At 73.2% G+C, this 1,592-nt stretch overlaps 1 protein-coding gene across 1 annotated transcript; it reads right to left on the bottom strand.

Annotated features, from left to right (window-relative positions):
* Nucleotides 1–1,016: 1,016 nt before the first annotated feature.
* Nucleotides 1,017–1,551, bottom strand: EMIHUDRAFT_244617 (hypothetical protein; the record flags this gene model as incomplete). The annotated part of the gene is made up of 2 exons (XM_005769336.1): nt 1,017–1,409; nt 1,507–1,551. The coding sequence occupies 2 exons, from the start codon at nt 1,549–1,551 to the stop codon at nt 1,017–1,019; spliced, it is 438 nt and encodes a 145-aa protein (XP_005769393.1).
* Between the last annotated feature and the right edge of the window lie 41 nt (nt 1,552–1,592).

Genomic DNA, 1,592 nt, shown 5'->3' with positions numbered 1-1,592 from the left:
CGGAGGGGGCAAGCGGGTGCCACGACGAGGCTCGCGGGAGGAGCGAGCTGCCGCCGCCGCCGCGAGACTGCCGCTCCCAGACGACGAGCTCGGGCGGAGGGACGACCGGCGCCGGCCCGCCTCCCGCCTCTGGGGCGGAGCGAGGCGGAGGCGGCCTCGCCTGCAGCCGCCACACCTCTGCGTGAAGTGTCTAGGAAGTGTCCAGGAAGTGTCTAGGAAGCCTCGCCTGCAGCCGCCACACCTCTGCCGCAGACGCCGCGTCGAGCACGACGTAAGTGGCCTCGCCCCCGCCGCCGCACGCTCCCTCGGCCTGGGCGAGCAGCGTGGCGCACACGTGCCCCCCGCTCCAAAGAACCGCCGCCACGCGGCCCTGCACCGGGAGGCTCGCCCGCCGCGTCGCTGCGCAAGCCGGCGGCGGCGGGCGCGAGTCGGCGGCGGCGGAGGCGGCGCGGGACGGCTGCTGCACGAGCTGCAGTCCCCAGAGCTCGATCCTCCGATAGTGCGCCGTAGCGATGGCGGCGGGCGGCGGCGAGGGCGAGGAGTGCCCGCCGTGCACGCAGAGCGCGCCCGTGCAGGCTGCCACGAGCCGGCAGGCGCCACCAAGCCGAGGCAGCAGGTGCGCAGAGACCTCGCCGCCGCACGAGACAAGGAGCCAGTCGCTCGCGGGATCGCCGCCGCCGCCGCCGGGCCCACGGATCGCCGCCACCGCGAGCGCGTCCACTGAGACGCCGCTCCGGAGCACCAGGGTCGGGCCGGCCAGCCATTCGAGCGGGCCGTCTGCAGGAGGCAGAGCGGACGCCGCGTCCGAGCTGGCGGCGGCGGCGGCGGCGGCGGTGCTGGCGGCCTCTGTGGCGGCAGCCGCCGCGGCTGGCGCCATGAGAGCAAGCTCCATCGGCGTCGGACCACGCGAGGCGCGAGGCACGAGGCGGAACGTGCAGACGGTGCCAGACGCGGTGCCGATCACGACCGTGTCGCCGTGCAGCAGCAGTGCGGAGGCCGGAGAGGAGAGGGTCACCTCAGCGAGGAGAGCGGGCTGCTGCAGAGGCATGGCTAACGCGCTCGAGGAGCTCCCTGGGGAGGTCGAGGAGGCGGACGGGCGGCGGCGCGTCCGGCGATGGAGCGGCGGTCGAGGAGGAGGCGATGCGGCGCGAGCGGCGGCGCGGCGGGGTGGACATCGCGAGGAAAAGAAACCCCTCAGGCGCGGTGACAGCGGGGAAACTGCCTCTTCCTCCGAAAGAGATTAGTAGAAAAAGAGAATCGGCCGTGACGAAGCAATCATCGTAAGAGGCAATCCACTCAGGACTCATATGCTCCGCCGCCCGCTCGTGCTCCGCCGCCCGCTCGTGCTCCGCCGCCCGCTCGTGCTCCGCCGCCCGCTCGTTCTGACGCTGGCCTCGCGCCGCCCCCTCCTGGACATGCGCACGTACCCCCTCCTGGGCATGCGCACGTACCGTGGACACAACCGCATCGAGGACATGCTGACCGCCAGCGAGGCGTGCCGCTCACTGTCTCGTCGCCTGTGATGTCGAGACGAACTGTATGCGCGCCCATAAACAGGCGTGGCACTCGCTCGTTCCTGAGCGGCCCCTCGG

Source organism: Emiliania huxleyi (assembly GCF_000372725.1).
Source record: "Emiliania huxleyi CCMP1516 unplaced genomic scaffold EMIHUscaffold_427, whole genome shotgun sequence".
Lineage (NCBI taxonomy): Eukaryota > Haptophyta > Isochrysidales > Noelaerhabdaceae > Emiliania > Emiliania huxleyi.
Note: the sequence above shows the minus strand (reverse complement) of the source record. Positions and strands in the feature narration are given on the sequence as shown.